The sequence below is a fragment of the Notechis scutatus genome, chromosome 2, assembly GCF_049901735.1.
Source record: "Notechis scutatus isolate UNSWTSFEM ecotype Mainland chromosome 2, rNotScu1.2, whole genome shotgun sequence".
NCBI classification, from domain to species: Eukaryota; Metazoa; Chordata; class Lepidosauria; order Squamata; family Elapidae; genus Notechis; species Notechis scutatus.
Window position 1 is genome coordinate 53,471,958 of NC_142010.1, and position 22,606 is coordinate 53,494,563.

At 38.7% G+C, this 22,606-nt stretch overlaps 1 protein-coding gene across 2 annotated transcripts in view; it reads left to right on the forward strand.

Moving 5' to 3' along the window:
- Nucleotides 1-22,606, forward strand: part of ARHGEF3 (Rho guanine nucleotide exchange factor 3) — a 168,087-nt gene that overhangs the window by 57,945 nt on the left and 87,536 nt on the right. For both annotated transcript variants that reach the window (XM_026677544.2, XM_087954758.1), the window contains exon 4: nucleotides 9,572-9,634. In XM_026677544.2, coding sequence (XP_026533329.2) covers nucleotides 9,572-9,634 — 63 coding nt within the window. The remainder of the gene's footprint in view (nucleotides 1-9,571; nucleotides 9,635-22,606) is intronic.

Consider the following 22,606-nt stretch of genomic DNA (forward strand, 5'->3'; position numbering starts at 1 on the left):
AAATACATAGTTAAATAATAACTCTAAATATTGAATCTTATAACATTCCCATTGCCTTTCCCAAAGACAAATACTATAATAATAATTTTATAATAACATCAATACCATAGTCATATTAAACTCTTTAATTAAAACTCAATATTCTAAACATTCCCTTTAATATTTTATTAAATTTTAAAATCAATCATTACTAAACATTTCAACATTTAATCTCTTATTAACTCTTATATTTCTAATACAAATGCTACAATACCATCTTATGTACCTTGCAAAATCTTTTTTAAAGAAATTATACTTTACCCTTTGTCCCTAAAAAAGATTCCTCTTTTCCCATCTGATTTCAAAACTTTGTGGCTTTTCTCCACCTTTTACCCTTTCTTTCTTCCCCCACCAGACCTTTCTACCCCCCTTCTCCTAGCCTCTGCCTTACTGGCTTCCCCTTCTCTGTTGTGTTCCTTTTTCTTTTGTTTACTATCATTATATTGATTTTGCACCTTATTTTTCTCTTTCTTGAGTGTTTTTTGAATCTTAAGTCCTTCATTTTCCTTCCTTTCTTTCTTCCTTCTTTCTTAGTTAAATTTTGAAATTCATTAAAGATGGCTTCTTCTTCTTCTTCTTCTTCTGCTGCTGCTGCCTCCATCTGTTGTAGTGTTTGTTGATAGATAGCAAGCGCCATTTCTAAAAAAAAGGAAGGCTTCTTTCACACCATCTTTGCCATCTTTTTTGTTTGCTCATATTCTTTTCTCAGTTCCTCAACAGAAAAAGCCATTATAAATCTTTTCTTTCTTCCCCCCACTCTTTTTCTTGCAACAACCAAGATATTTCAAAAAAATAGAACAATCCCAAAGTCATCAATCAATCCAAGACGACAAAGTTCTCACTTTCTCTTCCTGGGGTAGTATCAATCGAAGAAAGAAAGTCCAAATCTGTATCTTAAAGCCTTATTGCAATATATTTCAGTCTTCAAATCCTTAAGGCATCTCCTCCAACAAAATCTTAACATATAAATATATTTTTGTCCTCTCCCTTCCCACTTATCACATAAAGCCAGTTTTTACCTGAAAAAGACAGGTTTCTCAGTATCCACTTGTTGATTCCGTAGGGAAGGAGAGTAAACTTTCCTTTCAGCACCTCAAAATTTGCCGCTTATTTTCTCTTCTGGAAAGTATCATTCAAAAAGCCATAATTTCCAGGAATTATGTTAAATATGTCTTAGAGTCCTGGGTCAACCAAGAAAAACTTTCACTTTCAAAGGCTTCTCCTCTTCCTCCTGCGCATTCTTACCCAGCTGCCGGCTTCTTTGTGGCGGCCATTGCGGACCCGCTGCACTGCAATCTTGGGAAAGGGGTTCTGCCAGCCGGGAGGGTCTGCAACACCCCCAAACCCCTCTCCGGATCCCCCTATCTTCAGCCGCCCCTGCAGGTGCCTTAGCTCCAAACCCGTCCGGATCGGAGCACCAAAAGCGGCTAGCGCAGCAGGGATCGCGCAGTATCGCGAATCCCTGCCGCTCGCGAAGCCGACAAACCGGAAGTCCCCCGCTATAGTGCTGTCTTGATGACATCTTACTCTTGTCAGCATCCACCCAACAGGCAGTATTCAGATCACATTGCAAACCCTAGAAGAACACGGGTTTTCCATAAACTGAGCAAAGAGCCATTTGAGTCCATCGACTCGATTGATTCACCTGGGAGCCATTGTAGACAAGGCAAGGAAGGTTCTCCTCTCACCAGACAGGCAAGATAGCATTAGACATTTAGTCAGAGATCAGAATGCTTAAGTGGGTACCCCTGGCCAACTTACCTAAGTTATTAGACAAGATGATGTCATGTATCTCTATTGTTCCCTGGACTTGACTTCACGGTAGAACCCTGCAGTGGTTTCTGCTTCCGAACCAGTGGTCAGGAAAAAGCAATTCCAAGTCCCGGGTCAACGTACCATCGAAAGTTCTCATATCCCTTCATTGGTGCACCAGGCCAACCATCAACAAGGGTTGCCATTTCAAAGAACCCCACAGACTCACTATCATGACAGATGCCAGCCTGTCTGGATGGGGGGCACACTGCCAGTCCCTCACAGCCCAGGGTCGTTGGTCCTCAATAGAACAATCGTGCGGCATAAATTGGCTGGAGCTCAGAGCAGCCCATCTGGCTCTTCACAGTTTTCTTCCATAAATTTGGAACCAACACATCCTTATTTTGACCGACAAAGTCACAACAAAGGCTCACATAAACAGACAGGAGGGCACACATTCCAAACAACTCATGAAAGAAGTGGAGAGATTGTGCCATTGGGCAGAAAACAACCTGCTCTTCATCAAGGCGGAGCACATATTGAGTCTGTCAAACCCAGGCGGACTGGTTAAGCAAGGCCACCATTGATTAGGCGGAATGGTGCCTGCATCTGAGTCTGTTTCAAGAAGCAGTCCTGATATTCGGTCAACCTTCCATAGACCTGTTTGCCTCTCCTTTCAATTCTCAACTCCCCAGGTTCATCTCCAGGTACCCATCTCAAGGAGCGGAAAACGCCAATGCCCTCTGCTGCCGTTGGCCCCCAGGTCTTCTTTATGGATTCCCTCCACTTCCAGTGATTCCCAAGGTAATACAGAAGCTCCTGGAAGAGAGACCAGAGTTGTTGTTGGTGGCTCCATACTGGCCCAGACGTCCATGGTTCGCAGATCTCAGGGATCTGTCATCAGCAGAACCATGGAGAATTCCGCCGGACAGAGTCTCCCTCACCCAGGGTCCGATTCAACATCCGGACCCACAATGGCTCCACCTTGCCATATGGAGGTTGAGCGGAGACGTCTGAAAAGCAAAAGACTTTTGAACAAGGTCATTCTCCACCATACAGGTGGCCAGGTGCCCTTCAACAAATCGTATATACAATGCCACTTGGACTATTTTTTGTAGATGGTGTGTTAAATCTCTCATTGATCCCACCTCCCCATCAGTGACACAAGTACTGGAGTTCCTACAAGAAGGCCTTGACAAGGGTCTCTCACCGAACACCTTGCAAAGACAGATAGCGGCTCTAGCTTCGGTTATCACCTGGGGAGAACTGCAATCCATCTCACATCATCCATGTATACACAGCTTTATTTGTGGTGCCACAAATTTACGACCCCCTGTGGTGCACCGTTATCCGACTTGGGACCTTAACAGGGTTCTCAGTGCACTCACAAAAACTCCCTTCGAACCCCTGAAGGCTACGACTCTCCATCTTCTCACATACAAAGTAGTTTTCCTAGTGGCAATAACATCAGCAAGATGAATTTCGGAGCTAGTCGCCCTGTCAATCAGACAGGATCTCTGTATTTTTCATTCTGACAGAGTAGTTCTTCGTCCAGATCCAACGTTCACCCCAAAAGTTAATTTGGCCTTCCACAGGGCACAGGAACTAATTCTCCTGAACTTTTGTTCAAGGCCAACTTGGGACCTTGAGTGCCAATGGCACCGGCTTGACGTTAGACGAACCCTGCGTACATATTTACACTGTACCTCTCCCTTCAAGAAAACAGAGGCCCTCTTTGTTTCCTTTCAGCCTACCACTCAGGGGCGCAAGGTCTCTGACAATCGGCAGGTGGCTGAGGTCCACGATAGCTAAGGCCAGGGGTGGGTTTCTACCGGTTCTGTCCACCTCTGTAGAACCGGTAGCTCTGAAGAACAGGTTCTATGTCTGCTGGTTCTATGTCTGCTGATGTTTTTGCCCACCCACTCACCCAGGCTCTTACCTGACCTTTATTTCCTGATTTTTGCAACTTCAGCTGCCGTGCGAGGCACAACTGCAGTTAAAAAAGCAGGAAAAAAGGACTTTTTGAAAGGCTGCTTCTCTGCACACAGCATGCTGATGATGATTTACAGGCGCGCGCCCACAGCGTGCAGGGAAGCACATCGTAAATCACAGAACCTCGTAAATGACCGAACTGGTAGTTAACCCTGTCAGATCCCACTCCTGGTTAAGGCGTATGAAACTCAATCGTTCCCTGTGCCTAGAGACATAACAGCACATTCTACCAGGAGCACTGCAACATTGGTGGCATGGGCCATGCAAGTGCTGAAAACAGAAATTTGTTGGGCAGCAACTTGGGCATCTCCATCGCCCTTCATTAGACACTATAAAATAAATGTCTTTGCCTCAGCGGAGGCTTCGTTTGCTAGGAGAGTTTTGTGAAAGGTCCATACGGACCAAGAGGAGACTTCACACCAGATGAAGGCCCTCCCATAGGACAAGCCAAGCTTTGGTATGTCCCACTACTGGATGCTCTGAACAGCTCATTGGGGAAAGGGCATTGGTACTTACCTGAGATGCCCGTTCTTTGTGACCTGTGAAGAGCATCCAGCCCCACCCAAATTCTGTCTGGTGGGGTTCTATTCCGGCCAACGGTTAGACAGGGTGAAGAATACGAGGATTTCATAACTTAGACTTTGCCAAAACTGGGGGACGCCAGGGAGGAGTCCCATGGAGGAGGAGGAGTGTCCTCGCACTTAATCCCAGTCTATCACAGCAGAGACTGAAGCACCTCCCACTACTGGATGCCCTTCACAGCTCACAGAGAATGGGTGTCTCAGGTAAGCACCAACTCCCTTTTTCTAGATTGAATTGATTGAATTTGCTGCAAGCAAGATGAAGTTGTGATCTTCTGAATCATAGGAATCAGATGTTGAAGACTATACTTGAATATCAGTGTTCAGATTTAGCAAGCAATCTTTCTGGGGCAATTTTAATGGGTAGTTCTTTTTTATTATTAGAGTTACTATTAGGTGCACCAGCAGGGATGTGAAGGGAGGTGTTCTTGATGGCTGCGCCTCTTATATAGAACAATTGATGCCTTAAAACAAAAATGGCTGATGACCTTCTGGAGAATATTTAAGACTTGTCAATTCCCAGAAGGCCTTTGGAGGTCAATAGATACAATAAGAACTGTGCCACTACTACTGTTATATTTTTTATTGTTTTAGATTTAGAGTAATTGCATTTTATTTTATAATTTTTGTATCATCTTACTTAGGTATTAATATATACCTCAAAGAGCATTTAGAATCGTACAGATTTAAATCTGAAACACAAAATATGTAAAGAAAAAACAGCGCATCTTACATATACACTCCCTGATAACACATCTGGAATATAGAATTGCAAACTGAGTGATTTTCAGGGAGCATTTGCACTTTATGGGTGATTTTTGAGAGCACACGCTGCCTTATTATTACTCTTTTTGGTGCTCATTACATTTTTTCTGTGGGTATTATTTATTATTGATTTTGTTTATATGAACAGGCCATTAGGCCTATTGTTAAGTACAATCAAAAGATTTGTTTCTGCTGGAACAAGAGAGTTTATTTTGGCAAGAAGGTAGAGATCTTATCAGCAGTTCATTGTACGATATTTGTTTAAGAGATGCCTGTAGCCTATTTCAAATAAAAAGTACCAATTAAAATATATAATATTATATAATATCATAGTTATATAATATTATATAATATCATATAATATCATAGTTAATTTTAGGGGAAAATAGTTTTTCCTATTTCTTCCGGGTTGGTTAATGCATTAATGTTTTTAAAGAAACGTTTCAAAAGAACTTTATGGAAACTTTTCATATATATTTCTTCTTTCTTGTCTCAAAAGCAAAACCCTTCGAAGTCTGAAACTGATAATGGGGCAGGAAAAATTTAACTCTATTTCATTTGTACATTCTTAGGCTTAAGTGCAACATTGGATCTGAAAACTGAGATGTAGTTGGTTGATCACAATAATTCAGACTTAAATAATTTTAATTTAATAATAATTAAATAGAGTTAAATTAACTAAACCGACAAACAATCGTTTTGGCAAAAATATAACTTTTTACATGAATTTCAGCGGGCACAAATCTTTTAGAAAAATGGGGAAGATGGCATACCTGTTTTAAAATGGGACTGACCACTTTTTAATAAAATTTAAATATTTAAGTAGCTTTAGTTCGATGTTTAATATTAATGTCATCTTAGTTAAGAGAAGTTAATTCATCTAATTAGTTGCAAACAGGCTGTATTGAAAAACAAATGAGTCATTTAACCATTGTTGTACGCCATCTTGACTCACCTGTATGTGTTGGGCAGCCATATAAATTCATTTAATAAGTAAATAAATATGTGCAATAGTTATCTAATTAGTTTGAATATGAAGGTCATTCTCACACGCAGTGTACAAATTACCAGACTAACTTCATTGTATAAGTAGTATAAACTGTGGCTTTGATTACTTTCATTTCTCAAGTTTTTTTTCTCCATCTAAGACAATATTTGAACATGATTATAATACTTATCCCCAAATATACACTTCCAGATTGATGTGTACTTATCAGTTTTTTTAGCCTGAACTCACTCACTCTGTGCAGTTCTTTGTTGGATTGCATTGTAGGCAGCTTACTGGATATAAATTATACTGGAAAATGCTGATGTTTCTTTTGGGGTTTCCTGTGTCACATTGTTAAGTTACAATTGCTGCTTTTTCTTTTGTATAAATGTGAAGACGAAATAGAAAACATTAACAAGTGCAAACTTGCTGTTTATACCAGCCTGAAGCATGTAAATGGATGATTCATTATACAGAAATTGAGATTCCTGATTAAATGATTTGATGTGGGTGTCACATAATTGTCTGTAAACATAGTCTCAACATTTCCTATTATTCCATTTTAAAACTCATGAACATCATTTCTACCAGCCTTAGTTGGCAGAGATTCAATAATTAATGGATTTTGAATTTACAGTGGTTTATAGGTATGTGTGTTTTTTTAACAAAAAGGGGAATCTGGTTAGGTGTTGCCTTCTGATTCTCTTTTCAAAGTTCAATGCATTGATTTAGCTGTGTGGTAGTAGCAGTGTAAATTGTAAGATAAATATCTTCATTCAAATCTCACAGCCATATGCTCACTAGGACAGCCATTCCATTTCAGATTTAGCATCCATCTTCAAAATGAGAGTAGTGTCTTCTCTGGCTGGGAAAGTAAATACTGAGGAGCAACTGAATTCTTTTTTTTTTTTTTTTTTTTATTTTATTTTATTTGCCAATTGTTTACAAGATAATAAGTATAAGTGTATACATAGTTGTGAATACATGAAATGGGTACATATAAGAAAAATAAAAGAATAAGAGAAACAATACAGTAAAAAGAAGAGAAGCTCTATTTTGCATTTGTGGCAACTTTAGCATTTGGAGTTCTACTGGTTGTAAATGTATTGTAAATGTTATCATAACTTATTGCTTCTAAATAGAATTATCCATTGAACCTTGAAAGATAAGAGTAAATGACTGAAAAAATAATATTTTTCACTAACCTCTTTTAAGATACATTGACTATCTCACTGTAAGTGTAGCTTATTGTTAAAAGTAAAAAAAAAAGTCAATTTTACTAGAAATCTGTCCCTTTCTTGCTTTTCAGTACATAAAAGCTATCACAAACTAAATATAACATTTAAAAGTGTATCTGATATAAGAGAAAAATTCAATTGTTTTTAATTTGCCCTAGAAACTAAATACCATGCTGTTATATTTTAGATTTCCCATTGTTAATTATAGTTTGGAATAGGGTGTTGCTGTGTTGTCCTGTTGCCAGTTCTTTGTGAACAACATATGAACTTGACCTTTTTAATTTTCCAGTCCCTGTGAGAACTGGGTGTTTGCTTTCTATTTTTCCTCCTTCTCCTTGTTTATAATTTTGGGGGATGCCAAATTCTTTGATTTAATGGTAGAAGCTGTGGAACCTATCTAGTTAGATGTTTGTGTTCAGGAAGCAATTAGGGTCAGGATTTTTTTTAAAAAGGGTTGCAGGCAATTTATCAATGGCAGAGTATAAGTCACTATATTGCTATGTTGGAGCTTTAGACCTTCGAGGTAAATTTCGTCCATTATATTTTCACAGCGCTTATTGATAATTTTACAAGTTTCCATCTTTCATGATGTTTTTTTTCCAAAACTGTTATAGCAGCCTTGCCAGGTAAGATTGGCTAAAAGATAAAGACTAGTTTGTGATCATTTAAGAAGTCTTGGGATCAATTGTCATTCTGCATTGATTGGAGCACAGAATTTGCAAGAAGGCATTAAATATGAAATGTATAAAATGTTTACTGCTATACTATTTGGCCTAGCAATGTTTCAGCTTAGGGGCAAACAATATTTTTTCTGTATTTTTGCATTTAACACTTGTTTGTTATGTTTTAATGGAAATGCATTAGCTTGGAAATAGATAAATAATTGACAAGGACAAAGAAAGTGTGAAGGGTGAATTTAATATTTTTCTCGAGTCTGTGCTTGAGCTAATGCCAATAAAGTTCCCATTAAAAGCAAGCTTAAAAGAAAAGATGAAAAAGAAAGAAAAGAGAAGTTGCTTTTGTCTGCATTCTAATCTAAATTGTTAAAAGCTATCTTGTTAGGTGTCAAACTGCATTTAACATCTAGTTTGATATGTAGATAAGAAAGTAAACTTATTTAAGACAAATGTTTAGAAAATTATCTTGGAACTGTACATTCTTCTACAGTTGCCTTTCCTTCACAAATAACTGTTCACATGGGTAACTTGACCTAGCAAAATTGTAATGTTGATTATTTTTTCTTCCATCAATAATTTTATCACTTACATGGTTAATTTTTTTAATGCGTATAAATGTAGGAGGGTAACTATCAAAACCAGGGAGTGGGGTTAAGTGGGGCATCAGTTTTAGAGTATTTACGTAGTTATAAGATGACAAAGTCCAAATGAATGAGTTTTACTCTAGTTTTTATCTAGTTTTACTCAGGTGTAAACCATTAGTCTGGGAAGATTTGTATAGGTTGAAGCAATAAATCAGTAGTTTTGAATCTTCAGGTGTGGACTTGTTTCATATGACAACAAATGAGCTACAATAATGTTACAACTTAAAAGCTAGAGTAAAACTTTGAAATAAACATTGCTTTAATTTGAATAAAATAGAGTTCTCTTTCTTGAATTTGGATTTAATCAGCTAACATTGCACTTATAGTATAGTATAAGGAGGGGTGATGCTTGTATCCAGATGTTTGGTACAAAAGGTAAATAGACAAATGAATTGGAAGATTGGGATTTCTGTACTTTTGTCTTCTGGAAAATGGTTAAGATAGTTTATTAGCTTAGTTCAGATAACATCATTGGTTGGCTGAATTTGTATGTTCTCATTTTTTCTATGTAAGTAGAAAATAGAAAATATTCAATTTTGATTTAATGCTAGCCTTCTGCACTTCAAATTTTATAATCAGTTTGTAGTTTTAAAATATTAATGGAATTTTCTTTGAAATGGAGAATGTTATAAGGTGGTTATAAATATCCATCAAATTTATACAGATCCTCTTATACATGTTCTTTTTCCAAATTCTTTCAGGAATGCATGTATGTGTGTAGATATTTCTTGATATACTAAGTAAGAAATTTGAGAGCATGCACAGTGTGTGAGCAGTTGTAAATAAACACATTCTTTAATTGAAAAAATATTTATAATACCATATACGTATAGTGCTATATTATGCTTCTCTATCTTCTGCTACTGAATTATTTTGTATTGTTCTAATTTTATAGAAGAAACGCAAGCAGAGTACCCAGGATGAAGATGCAATCAGTGTGTGTAGCTTTGATTCAAGTGTAAGTATTTGGAACATGGAATTGTTTAATGAAATAGTCCAATTTATTTTGTTAACATAATGTATTGCTTGCCCTCTCAGTTCAAACAAGTGGAATTGTGTTTCATTTGTTGAGTGTCCTAGTTGTATGGTCCAGCTTGATATCAGCATAGAATAGAATAGAATTCTTTATTGGCCAAGTGTGATTGGACACACAAGGAATTTGTCTTGGTGCAAATACTTTCAGTGTACATGAAAGAAAAGATACATTTGTCAAGAGTCAAGAATCATCAGGTACAACACTTAATAATAGTCATAGAGTACAGTAAGCAATCAAATCATATTAGGAAACAATATAAATCGTAAGCATATAAGCGACAAAATTACAGTCATATAGTCAAAAGTGGGAGGGGATGAGTGATAAGGAGTGATGAGAAGATTAATAGTAATAGTAATGTAGACTTTGTAAATAGACAGTGTTGAGGGAATTTGGTTAGCAGAGTGGTAGCATTTGGGAAAACACTGTCCTTGTGTCCAGTTGTTCTGGTGTGCAGTGCTCTATAACAGTGGTCGCCAACCAGTGGGGCGGGGACCACTGGTGGTCCACAAGAAAATTTTGGTGGTCCGCAGAGAAATAACACCCTCAAAGCACCCCCCAAAGCAATTAACCCAGGCTGCACAGGAACACAAGGCTGTGCCCCCTACGTGGCCTGCAGGAACACAAGGCTTGTGTCACTTGCATTGCGAACAACACGAGGTAGTGAGGGGAGGGGGGAAAGGGCAGACGGGGGGAACTTGCCCCACTCACCCTATGCGCCTGGCCTGGCCACTGGGCTGCTTCTTTCTGCTTCTTTCTTCTTCTTTTGGCTGCACGCAAGGAAAGCAGCAAAAGTCTTTCTCTCTCCCACACTCCATCAGAAATGAGTCTTTAGGGACTTCTGCTCCTTGTGGTGCTTTCCTTGCATGAAGCAAAAAGTCTCCCCCCTCACTCTCAGGTTTTTGATGTTAGGTATCCATTTTAGGTCTTGTGATATGGTAGAACCTAGAAATTTTAACGTCTCTACTGTTGATACTGTGTTGTCTAGTATTGTAAGAGGTGGTAGTATGGGAGGGTTTCTCCTAAAGTCTACCACCATTTCTATGGTTTTGAGTGTGTCCAGTTCCAGATTGTTCCAGTTATACCACGGGCAAGTTGTACAGCCTCCTGTCTGTATGCAGATTCGTCATTGTCTCGAATGAGACCAATCACTGTTATAACATCTGCAAACTTCAGTATTTTAATAGATGGATCGTTTGAGATGCAATCATTGGTATATAGGGAGAAGAGAAGTGGTGAAAGCACACAGCCTTGGGGGGGGGTTGTGCTGATTGTACAGGTATCGGATGTGATTCTGCCTAGCTTCACCTGCTGCTTCCTGTCTGTTAGGAAGCTTATGATCCACTTACAAGTGTGTTCAGGTAGTGCTTGCTAGATTAGTTTAGTTAGAAGAATGTCTGGAATGATGGTATTGAATGCTGAACTGAAGTCTACAAAGAGGACCCTTGCGTAGGTATTTGGAGATTCAAGATGTAGGATGTAGTGTGGAGCCATATTAACAGCATCATCTGTCGATCTATTTGCTTGGTATGCAAACTGCATGGGATTTAACAGCAGGTCCAGAATGGTTTTCAGGTGGGACAGCACTAGCCTTTCAAAGGTTTTCATAACTACAGATGTTAAAGCAACTGGTCTGTAGTCTGTAGGGCTTTTTTGGCACTGGGATGATAGTAGAGTGTTTGAAGCAAGAAGGAACATAGCACAACCCTAGTAATTTATTGAAGATTCGGGTGAAGATGGAGCTCTATGTTGATTATATTTAAATTGCAAAGCTATGTATTGATATGTTAATGCAAATATGAAGGGTGCAAGCTTGTAAGGCTAAGATGGTATGGTTGGAAAATATATTGTTTCTTTGTTTATCAATGTTTATGGACGCATGATAGTGTTATAATTTTCCCAGCCTCCAGATATATCCAAATTTTAACCACAACTAATAATTGTAACAGTTGGCGTCCACATATCTGGATAGCACTCAGGAGAGGATGGGCTGCTTTGTAGCATCTGAAGGATAAATAGCTGCTTAAGCAGGGAAAACTAGAAAGAAGGAAGACAAGAATCCCTAAAAGGAAGTTAAGTTGTTGACTATATATAAGAAAGAGTTTTCTAATGTATGCATCACACTGAGTAATAATGCTTTGTTAAAGTGATCTTAATTTCTGGCAACTTCTGAGTTCAATGGTTAATCACCAACCATCATCACTATGCACTATTTATTCAAGTTAAGCATCCCTAAGAATGCAGAACAAAGGCAATATTAAATTCAGAACTAGCTAGAGAATGTAAACATATCCTGTTTTAGATCTCTTTATGACGATGTTTTCCAATTTAGAGTGGCCAGAAATAGCCTGCAATTCAGAAGAATTCAGAATAGAATTCAAAATCAGTTAAGGATGGCTGGTTCACTAACCATGCCACTTGAGGTGAGGAACAGCTGTAAGTGAGCACATTCATGTTAAGCAAGATTCATGACTTAATGGATGTGAGAATAAAATTGTTTTTATTATAACTTAATTGCTACTCATCAACAGTTGGACTCAACTGAATGAATAACATCATCATAACCAAAAAATTTAATTTAAAAATTGATTTATGTGTAAATAAAGTTCACAAACACATACATACATAAGATCCATTCAAGTATTCATCAAAAACACTGTATGAGTAAGAAGCAGCTTGTTTCCAAACAGGAGATGAATTAGCTAGCTTTTTTTCCCTACCAGTTTGCTGTTTGAAGCCATTATCTAATCTGAGAAACAGATTAAATTTAATAAACTTCCTAAGAATTTTGATAAGTGTATTTTCTTGTACCTAAGTAAACCCAGCATTTCCCCTCTCCCCCATTGTTCTTTTTTGTTTTCAATCAGTAATTTCTGCCTCTCACTTCTGATTTACCAGAGACTCTAGTAAGTTTGCCTTAGCAATTTAATCAAATAAACTAAGGCTTATATGTAATTCTAGACTATAATGTTCTGCTAAATTATAAAGGAGGAAAAAGTGGTATTGAGCATGAAGCTTTTTCATAATGTATTAAATCATGGCATGGTGTATATAGGCAGGCAGACTGAATCATAAAATCCCCATATCCTGGAAAATAGGAGTTTTGAGATGATAAATTATAATTCAGTCAGGTGAAACTATGTGCTTTTCAAGGCACTAGTTTGACTTAAATCCAAATATTCTAATCTATCTAAAATTTATAGTTCAAAGTACAGTTAACCAATACAAGTAATTTGTAAGGTGTTCAGAAGTTTTTGTGTGGAAATATTTAACTAATAAAACCCTTAATTTGTCGAAGGTAAGCTGCCATCCACAATTCCTATTTTGTGTATTCTTTATCAGGTTGTTTTTTTTAGAAATCTTACATAAATTCTACAGTTTTATTTTATCTACCCCTTGAAAGATATAAGAGTTATATCTGATACTGTGAAGTAGATATAAGCTAAAATATAACTTGCTGAAAGTAAGAGAAGGGAAAGGAAGCAAAAATTGAAATATGCACATAGAACTAGATTGAAAAAGGAGATTCTGGCTTACAATTGATATTGCTGATAAATTAGAACCCCTTTTAATTAAGAAAGAGTTTATTACTGAGATCTCCTGCATAATACTGCAAATTGATTAAACAAATAGTGCATAGATGCAATTTATTAATTGGAATCTACTGTCTTTTTTGAGTACATGACCTATAAGTAGCAAATAAATATTGAGAAATATTTGTGTGACTTACTTACATTTAGTTTGTGTTGTATTCTCCATATATAAACTTGAATTGGATTTTTGTTGGGTTGATTGAGTAATACATTACTGTCTCATAATCAAAAATAGTTTTTAATTACATCTGTTAAGTAATCAGAGCAATACTTGTATTGGATGCTTTCTTCATTGTGGGAATTCTTTTCTGCTTTATGTATTTATAAAGTTGAGAGAAGGATAAATAATGCATTGATGATCAGCAGAAAAGACATAAAAGATTTTGTAAATATTGGAGAATTTTGATAATCTATGAGTGGAAATGCTTAAACAGATTAAAATAAAGGAAAATATTAAAATGTTTAGAATATTTGTGTTTTCATTTAATATATAATAAGGTTTGTCTCAATTCAGGGGTACAAAAATGTGCTGTCAGCCAGAGTTATTTTTACAGTCCTCTGACTGAGTAGGGGCAAAATGTCCAGTCTTTAGGGGGGCATCTATTGGAATTTGGATAAGTTCAGTGCAAAAATGATTTGTTATGTTTTGCAGCAATGAGGACAATCATGTTACCCCTTAAACTGTTCTCTACAACCTCCAGGCCTCACTTATTTTGGAAGTCCGACCTTTAAGCTTAAAATCTGGAGTGGCCTTATGTCAACAGAAGTTGCATACTCTTGACTTAATTTGAAGACTGATTAGTGGTCAATGGTTGGAGCCATATTGCATTTCTGGTTTTAAAATTATAGCTTTCTAGAATCTGAGTTGATGTAAGTTAGCCCACTAACTTTCTGAAGTTTCTGAAGTGTTGGGAAACTCTGATGGGGTATTTCATTTACTCACTAATTTCTTCTGTGATTATTCTGTCCAGAGAATATATTTTGCTCACTCCCTCTGTATTTAAATGTGTCAGTATTAGTTTTCTGAATAGCAACAGTTCATTAAAGATGAATTTGTATGCAAAGCCTATATTTTCCTCCACCTTTCTTGAAATCTCTTCTTTGAACTGTGTCTCATAGTTGCTGATAAGTATCACTAGAGTATCAATCAAACGTTTGTTGTCAATGCACAACATGTGTACAATGAAATTGAAAAAAGTATCAGTGCAGAACACAGACTGCATGGTTTCATTACAGGTAATCCCGGGTTACGAGTGCTTCCTTATCGGATGTTACAATAAGTTACAATAAGCGCCCCCTAGCGTTTACGAAATATTCCCGAAATTACAAATGTTGCAGCACCACAGTAGTTGTTCGCTGTTATGAACGACTGCAGAGGCCCTGCAACATTCACCCCACCTATCCCTCCGTCAAGCATTTAGTGATGAAAAATGTGGCCCTCCAGGCCTCCTTTCTCATCTCCAGAGCCCTTTTCAAGCCATTTGGCAGCAAAAAATGCAGACTGAAAATGCGCGCGAACAGCTTAAAGAAGGCTTCAGTGATGAAAAAGGAGGCATGGAAGGTCGCGTGTGGCCCTCCAGGCCTCCTTTCTCGCTTCCAGAGCCCCTTTCAAGCCATTTGTGTGCACTTCCAGTCCACATTTTTCGCCACCAAACAGCTTGCAAAGGGCTCTGGAGGTGAGAAAGGAGGCCTGGAGGGCCGCATGCGGCCTTCCGCACTTCCTTTTTCATCACTGAAGTCTTCTTCAAGCCCTTTGCTGAAGAGAAAGAAAGAAGCAAGCAAAGAAACAGGCTGGAGAGGAAACAGCTCTTCATAAGGTAAGTCACCAGGCGTGGCAGGATGGGGGAGGAAGCAATTGTGGGGACCCTAAAGGAGAGAAAATGAGGTATCTGTGGGTTGGGGGAGGCCTTAGGTGGTCTGTAATAGGTGGCCTGTTCCATTACTAGGCCCCCCATGGCCTTCCCCATCCCGAGATACCTCATGTTCACTTAACGAGACATGCATTTGATTAGCGAATGCTTGGGGGAATGGAGAGTGATTGCGTTCATTATACGAGATTCACTCCTACAAATCCTCGGGTTACGAATAGAATGGGCATGCTCCATTATATTAGTAACTTGAGAACTACCTGTATTTTATATTCTAAAAAGGACTATTTCTGCTCCTGTGTGGACTACCACTTTAATGGGGATGCTCTGCCCTGAAGTGGTTAGTTGCTGTTCTTCAGTTTTATAAAGTTCCAAATAAATATATTGAATCATGTCACATTGTTTTAGTAATGGAAATATCACAAGGTAACTATCTAATATTTTAAATTCTTTTTGTTTCAAATACTATTTTTCTTGATTCTCAAAATAGTCAATATTTAAAGGATAACAGTATATTAATTATATATTGCATCATTATTAAAGCAATATATTAATGTCAAAATGAATATTAAGACTAAAAAATCCAATTTTAAAAGTTTCTTTGGGAAGTTTAAATAATTTAAGATCTTGAGAACTCAACCTACTGCCCTTACAGGTCTCTTGATGAGGAGTTGTGGAAATGATAGCTCAGTAATGTGGAGGTTGCTTTATTTGATGAAAGGGTTCACAGTGCCTTAATATTATGTTTGTTTACTTGGCATGTATTAAAAGTAGATTAGCTATATTGACTTGATTATAAACTCTGAATCCAGATGAATACTATCCTGCTGTGATACAAATTAAAGGCAGCTATGCATAATTCATCAGTGTACATCCCTCTTTATTTTTTGCATTCTGTTTACCACAGTTCAGCAACACATTCAGTTTACATTGATAAAAACTGTAATAATCTGTTCTGTGGTGATTAGAAATTCTTACCATTTAGCAGGCAAGAATGCTCATAAGTATGCATTTAAGGCTGAAACAATGACCAAAAAATGAGAAAGATAATATTGATACTTTTAATAGGTAGGTTACAGGTATAGTGACAAGGGTTACTATTGATATTACTAGTATTGAATAAACTAAAATAAGAGAAAAAAGGGTGTTCATGTAAAGTGGCGGTGGAAACAGTCTCTGGGATCAGAGGTTTTAATCCAACATCCCATTTTTTAAAAGGACTACCTAGTTACAGGAAAAAGAAGGCTCAGCAGTGTGTTATTTTCTCCATTTATGTGTGGGAGGGGCATTTTAATGGTGGGGACGGAGTGAGAAATCTCTGGGACAAACCAATAACATTATCACAAATCTCTTGATGAGAAAAAAGGTATAACTACCCTTTTAAAATGCAATTTGAAGAATTAGGTCTCACTTGGTCTGAAGGTTAACTGAGCATCACTATGTGTTTACCTTTTTAAAAATTAGAGCTGCCTTTATATTTCTTATTGTACATCAATAATCTAGCCATGTAACAAGTATTTTAATAATGCTTATTGCCTTTTGTAGAAAGACTAAAAATGGGGCATATGGCTAGTCCTCACTTAATGACCCAAATTAGGACTGGCAACTCCATCATTAAGTAATGTGGTCATTAAATGAAACCTCTACTTAACAATGGCAATTCCAGCACTCCTGGTTATGGTTGTGAAAAAAGATATCACATGCCCATGACTTGCAACCTCCTGCCAACTTCCCCATTGATTTTGCTTATCAGAAGCAAATGGTAATAACGAGACTGTGGGATTCTGTGACTGTTGTAAATGTGTGAAGGTTGCTCAATGTCCGAATTGTGATCATGTGACTGCAGAGATGCTGCAGTGGTTGTAAGTGAGAGGACCTGTCATAAATAACTTTTTACAACATTGTCATAAATTCAATTGCTAAACAAATAGTCTAAATGAGGATTATCTGTATAATCTTGAAAACTAGCTTCCTAGTTGGTGTACTCATATCCCTTTTAGCTCATTAGATTGTTATTGTGTTCTTTTATGTTGCTCCATTTATATGTCAGTGGAGACTGAGTTAAAAACCTGTACAAATTGTCTGTTTAATTAAACATGCTAAAAAATGAATGTAATACAATTAATTTCTGTTGTATTTGTTTGGAAAACGAACGTGCAATATTTAGTCTATTTTTATACATCAATCATGTCTGTAGGAGAAGTGCTGGCAAATTGTAACCTTTGTTGTATTAGCCAGAGTGGTTTTATATGGTTAAAACACTTAAATATACTGTATTTTTATTCAATGCGTATGTAATATGGTTGTCTGTGACATAAAATAAGGAATATCATTCTGAATGTGTACTTTTGGCAGCACAAATCTTGAGAATATATCATAAATGCCTGTTGTAGCAGACATTGAACAATGAATACTCTTAATATTTTATTCTGACCTGGTGTAATATTAAGTGATTAGAAATGTTCTTAGTTGGGGGTTATGAATTCTGTGTATGGAATTATTCTGGATCACATACGCATGCACGTACTGTTTGGCAGCATGGATTCTGCATGGATTTTGATAGCTTTAAAGACTAACCCTGAATTTGGAGAGGCTATGAGAAATTCAATTTTGCTGACTATTCTTTATATCTAATTAAAGCTAATAAAACGTAATTGCCAAATTCTAGGAAGCTTATATTCAGATGATAAGAAGGGATTAACTATAGCTCTGATTACTGGACTTGAGATAATGAAAAATATATTGTTGCTGCTTTTATTATTTGATTTTAATTTAAAATTGATACCCAATATGGGTAGAAAGGATGCAGACCTCAAGCTGTAGCTCTCTATGTTCATGAATTATGCATGCCAGTCTAGTTCCAATAGAGCAGGCCAATGTTAATCTGGATTCAGAATGGATAATAAAGTCAGTGTGTCTAATCTATTTGTAATCCTGTCTGAGGACAATCTACATTGATAATATTACCCTCTGTTGCTTATATATCAGAAGAATATGGCCTGGTGAAATGCTGAAATGCTGAAACTGAAAATAGGATTATACATGTTTATTCTTTCCCCCTTCAAATCTTTATAACAATCTGGAAGTATAACTTGTTTTAAACTAGAAATTAGAGTGTAGTAATAAATGAACAGTCATATTTGAAGATTGGAAGAAATCACATCTCCCAAGATTCATAAGTGATCAAGAGATAGGGATGAGGATCTTTCCAAAGTTAATTACATGTAGCCCTCACTTAACAATCCTAATTGGGATAAGCAATTCCATCGCTAAGCAAAATGGTTTGTCAAGCAAAACATCACATAACTGTCTTGTTTAGTGTCAGCAGTTCCAGAGTCCCTGTTGTTGTTGTTAAGCAAATACCAAGCAGTACTTAATCACCCTGATCCACGTCATCCCACCCCCAGCCTCAGTTCTTCCAAGGCAAGTGACTGCCTTCCTTTCAACTTCCCAGATCCACCTATCTACCTCCCATCTTTTGGCCTCTTTGTGCAACATGGCTGAGATGAAGAGGCCATTTATGCCTCCCTCACTGATCACCCCCATTCTCTCTATCTTCTTTCTTGGTGTGATGGTCATGTTCTCCCTCCCCTCTGCCACTCCACCATCTTCCTCAATCATTCATCAATATCTCCTCTTATCAAGTTAGACCAAACCATAATGTCCACTCTCTCTCCTCTTTTGTTCTCCCATTAGAAAGATGTAGCTCTGTAGAGTAGACCGCTTCCCAATTCTCAGTCACACTTCTACTTCCCCAAGATGGTTCCTCTCTGAGTCTTTCCTCACCAGCTGTTGTGCTGGAATAGAAAGGGTGAACATTCTTTCTTTACATGTGAGTTGGATTTTAATATGAAATCTTGGTTTTGAAATAGAATCAACGCTCAAGGTACAAAAAGGAGCTTATTTAAAAAGTATAAAAAAAAAGAATAAAAGAGCAAGAAAAAGAATTCCAAATAGGTCAGTTTGACTAAACTAATGATGAATTTACCTTTTTGAAGCAGATTTTGGATTTCAAACATGAATTTCAGTGAGAATGGTCTGAGGCAGAGCATCTAGGGCTTTGTCTTTGCATGTTTAGGCAGAGTGTTATTCAGGTAGTCCTCGACTTATGACCAGAATTGAGTCCAAAATTTCTGTTGCTAAGCAAAACATTAATTAAGTGAATTGTGCCCCATTTTCAACTTCTCTTGCCACAGTTATTAAGTGAATCACTGCACTTTTAAATTAGTAACACAATTGTTATGTGAATCTGGTTTCCCCACTGACTTTGCTTGTGAGAAGGTCACAGAAAGTGATCACATGACCCTGGGACACTGCAACTATCATAACTATGAATCAGTTACCTAGCATTCAAATTTTATCACATGACCATGGGGATACAGCAATGGTTGTAAATGTGAAAAGTGGTCATGTCACTTTTTTCAATGCTGTTGTAACTTTGAACTGTCACTAAACAAATTGTTGTAAATCGAGGATTACCTGTACTTTTGCTGGAGAACTCCACCTCCAAAAAGAAAGGCAAGACAGCAGATGGAACCATGAAGATGTTCTAATTTGTAGAGGAGAGACTGAGATTGATCAGCTGGCTGAGCCTCCTTCTCTTAGAGATTCTAAATCTGTAGGCGAACGGTTAAAGGGCTGGAAGCATAGAATTTTTACATAACTTTTAATCTATTCACATAAAGGCTGTCATAATACTACAGCCTTTAAAAAAATCCAGTATATTTTAATGCTTTATCATGTCTACTTGCTAAGTGAAAAAATAAATGTAAAGGTTGCCTTCAGATGTCTGCAGTAATTCTACAAGGAACTCAGTCCAGTCACAGGTTTCAACTTGAACATGTTACATTCCTTTATTACAGACACAGCAACCCAAAGAGACAAAGATCAATTTCTGCCAAAATAAAGAGTCCAGGCGTATACGGACAGGCATAATGCAAGTTTAAATCTTGTTTACCCCTCCTCCCATTCTTAAGTTGCACAGGACTGATAGCTACATTCCCCAGCCCCAACTAGCACAAAGAGGTTCCTGAAAACACCATTGACCAGTAGCATGGACTAAGTTACTCTCTTAGTCTCCAGACCTGGAAAAACAGCATGTCTTCAAGCTTTTTGATAAGTGAGTAAAGCCAAGACTAGCCAAACTTCAAGCTGTATGATGTTCCAGGGGGCTAGTGCAGCTACAGAACAGGCACACTTCCTGAATCTCACGAGGTAACAATATCTGATTAATGGAGTCCCAGAAAATTCCCTTCTGCTTCACTTAATGGTAGAAGCAGTAGAAGAAAGGTGACCCTTCAAACATATTGTGCCCAACACTGCCCATATCATGTAGGCATTTATAGGTAATAATTCCCATCCGGAATTGCACTTTTGATGCCGTACTAGCTTCAGCCTCTGACAATTAAGCAGTTCTCATCCATGCTGTGATGAAAGCCCAGGAATGGGTATGACTCTTCCCTCTGATGTCATTGAGCTGAGTCTGCCACTATATAAAAAGCCAGCCCCTAGCTGGCTCCCCAGCTTTTGACTCAGCTTCTTGTTACAAGAGCTAGGGTCTCTGATTAGGAAAAAGAGAAAAAAAGCTAAAATAACAGTTAGCATAAAGAAGAGATAAAAGCTTTGACACAGTTCCCGGGGCTCCAGTTGAGCTGTGCCACGAGGAGAGTGGGGATCTGCTCTCCTGCAGTGTCGAGGCTTCGGTGTTGCCCTTCTATGAAGCTGCGAGCCCAGGGAGTGCTCTGCAAGCCTCCCACGCAGTTTCCCTTGCGCTTTCCAAATGACCGCTCCGCAGCTGATTTTCGGAGCTCCGTTTCATCACCTCTTAGCTAACAGCAAGATAAGTGGTTTTCGATCGCTCAGGGCCTGTAGAGAGCCTAAGGAACCAGTGAGGCAGCGAAGCCTTTTGGGGGCCAACGCACCTGGCAGGTGGCCATTTTGAGTGGTGGTCAGCCATTTTGTTTGCAGGAGTGACCATTATTGGGGCATCACAGCTGCCCCTGCTCGCTTGGCCCACGCAACAGATGACACTCTCACAGGGGAAGCTCCCAGCACCTCTTGTGTCAGTCCTGTTGGCAAAAGAGATGGAGAGCAAAAGGGCCCAGTCAGACCTCACTGGCCTGGAAGAAATACAGGGTTCTCAGGCTCCAATGAGGAAGAGGAAAAGACAAAAAGACTATTCAGCTAAAAGAGAGGCTGCAGCAAAGATCAGGGCCAAAGCCTTGGCCCCCCAAAAGACATCCAAATCCGAACTCAGGGCTGAGAAACGAAGGCATTCTACTTTGGGAAAACAGTTTGCTAAGACCCTGGAGCAGATGAGAAGCCGGATGCAACAATCTTCCCAGGCAGGGGAATTGCAGGTTTGCCCAGAGGTCATGGCCAGGGCGGGGGAGGCTGAAACTAGTTCCACCAGCCACCTTCAAGCTTGGTCCCAGAGAGGGCAGAGGAAGAGTGTTTGCCCCAGGATTTAAGCAGATCTGGGCCCAACTTCAGACAGGCTGCCTGGAGTCCAGGTTCCTCCCATCCCTAGGTCAGATGATACAAGGAGGCCATAGGCCTAGGCCCGAGGCAATCTTCACCCCCACTGCTGCAGGCCTGCGGCCAGTGGACCCCTCCACAGGTGGCAGGCCTGATGATATTAGGGACATGGTCTCAGTGGGCATCAGGCAGAGCCTAGCTGAGGGGTTCCAACAACTCCTCCACCCCGTAGGGGATAGTGGTCAGTCCTTGTTCCCTGCCTACTGTCAAAGGGTCCCATCCTGGCCCAGACAGCAACAGTTGCCCATCCACCCAATCGGATTGGGGGGAGTATGAGGAAGGGGATTATACAAATCCTTCAGAACACAGTCAATCCTCCATGTCAGAGAAGGAGGAAGGTGAGATTAGGGATCCCAATTTATCAGAGGAGGAGGGGTTTAGGTCTGATCAACCTCTGTCAGCAGCGGTTTTTAAACCATCTTTGTTTAAACTACTCCTGCACAAGGCCTTAGTCACCGCCCAATTAAGTCCAGAGAAAGTGGTTCCAGAGCCCCAAGTAGCCTCTTCTAGCCACGGTGATTCCCTTTTCTTGAAAGCTGTGGTCCACATGGAGGTCCTCCCTTCCCCTCTGTTATTTCTGGATTTAGTAAAAGAGCAGCGTGCCATCCCTGGGGCGGGCCCTCAGCCTTTATCCCATGACAGGCGTTTTTACAATGTGGACCCTTCCTTGGCCAACACTCTCTTAGTATCTTCTGTTGATGCTCCAGTGATAGCCTCGTTCTCTACATCAGGCACCCCCACTGAGCCAGAAGATGTCCTCAATGATTTATACGCCAGATTCAATGGCAGCACATGTCTCACCTGTCCAAGCTCCTTGGGAAAATCGTGAAAATCGTCGAGGAGGTGGTGTTGCTATATTCTATAAAAAATCCTTACATCTAAAAAATATCCAAGTTACC